We start from the raw sequence: 1,597 nt of genomic DNA on the forward strand, positions 1-1,597 counted from the left end.
GTCCAAGATGTGTTGTCAAGCAAAGAGGCTAAGAAGTATAACACAATACCTTTTTGTAAAAACAAAGAATAAAACTCCATGTGTGTAAGTATACATATATCTATAGATATATACATATAAATATATTCAGTGCCAAATATATATGACACAGAGATGGTATGCAGAAAGGTTACAACAGACTATTTATGTTGGTTTCTCTCAAGGAATGACAGTCAAAGAGATGATAGATAGATGATAGAGTTATAATAGATATAACTATATATATAGTTTTTAGTTGCAGCACACATTGTGTAATTTTAAGGAATTAATTAATTAATAAGAGGAAAAAAGACATTCAGGTTACAGGGGATATCTTCTTGGAATAAACATACAGAATATCTCTAACATTGTGGTACCTGCAGCTAAGTGAGCCTCAGTTTGCGTGTTTTTTAGAGTTGGCTGTGTGTTATGTGAGAAAAACATGTTCTCTGCGATGTCTTTGGGAAAGAGAAAGGGGACTCCAGACACCTGTATTCGGTCTTCTGGGAGCTCAGTTTTCACGGCCAGCATTTCCCGGGCATACACATCAGGGTAGTGGGCCTCACTGAAGGCCTTCTCCAGCTCTTCCAGCTGGTGGGCAGTGAAAACAGTCCTGTAGGGAGACCCAAAGCACATATCTGAGTGCATGTCCGCAGGAGGTGGCCAGGCTTCCCAGATGTAGGAGACTCTGTGCCTGCCTTTCTACACCCTAAAAGGCCACATCATGGTAACTGGATATCCCACCGCGAATTTTTAGCCTCTGGAAAGTCCAGAAGTTTGATTCAAACAAAACAGAGTTCTTTAACAGAGTTTTCCTCCTGGATGAATTCTATTAACTCATTCTAAGAATATCTATTTTAAAGGTCCACAAAATTGTGTCTTTAAAATGCTGAAAAGATTATCCCACAGCCTCCTGTGAATCAGAATTATGTTCCTAAATGGCTACTATGTGTCAACCAGGAGGCCACAGGGACTGCCATAATGCAGCACCGTAGATTCTCAGATTCTGTGTCCTGAGTAAAGGGCCAGGGAAGACAGCCTAGCTGTATACCTGTGCCGCCTCTTCTTCCTCTTGCCAGGGGTGGGGGACACTTTCAGGCCACTCCTGTCTTCAGATGGGCTGTCCTCATCTGTTAGCACAGGAGAAAGAGATTTTAAAGGTGAGCCCATTACCTTTTATTTAAAAAAAAAAAACCCTGTTTTTTAAAGGTGAGCGTATTTTTCAGGACACCTGGGTGGCACAGTCCATCAAGCCCCCCACTCTTGGTTTCAGCTCAGATCATGATCTCAGGGTTATGACATTGAGCCCCAAATTAGGCTCCATGCTCAGCATGGAGTCTGCTTGAGAGTCTCTCTCCTTCTCCATCCCCCACTTGGGCATGCGGGCACACTCTCTCTTTCTCATAAATAAATAAATAAATAAATAAATAAATAAGTCTTTAAAAGAAAGGTGAGCATATTTTTCACTTTCTCCTCAGGTTTTAATATGAGGATTGATGTTGTGATTCTGCTGCGGAATGTGAGTATTTAATAATGCACACTAGGCTTGTTAGCACTTTCTATATTCCAGGCACTCTAC

General features: G+C 41.1%; 1 protein-coding gene across 1 annotated transcript; it reads right to left on the reverse strand.

Moving 5' to 3' along the window:
- Positions 1-395: 395 nt before the first annotated feature.
- On the reverse strand, positions 396-1,148 carry LOC117798201 (visual system homeobox 1-like; the record flags this gene model as incomplete). Its single annotated transcript, XM_034650618.1, has 2 exons — positions 396-631; positions 1,070-1,148. Coding segments are annotated over 2 exons (315 nt in total), but the record flags the coding sequence as incomplete, so codon positions are not given.
- Positions 1,149-1,597: the final 449 nt, after the last annotated feature.

Source organism: Ailuropoda melanoleuca, unplaced genomic scaffold, assembly GCF_002007445.2.
Source record: "Ailuropoda melanoleuca isolate Jingjing unplaced genomic scaffold, ASM200744v2 unplaced-scaffold2855, whole genome shotgun sequence".
Taxonomy (NCBI): domain Eukaryota; kingdom Metazoa; phylum Chordata; class Mammalia; order Carnivora; family Ursidae; genus Ailuropoda; species Ailuropoda melanoleuca.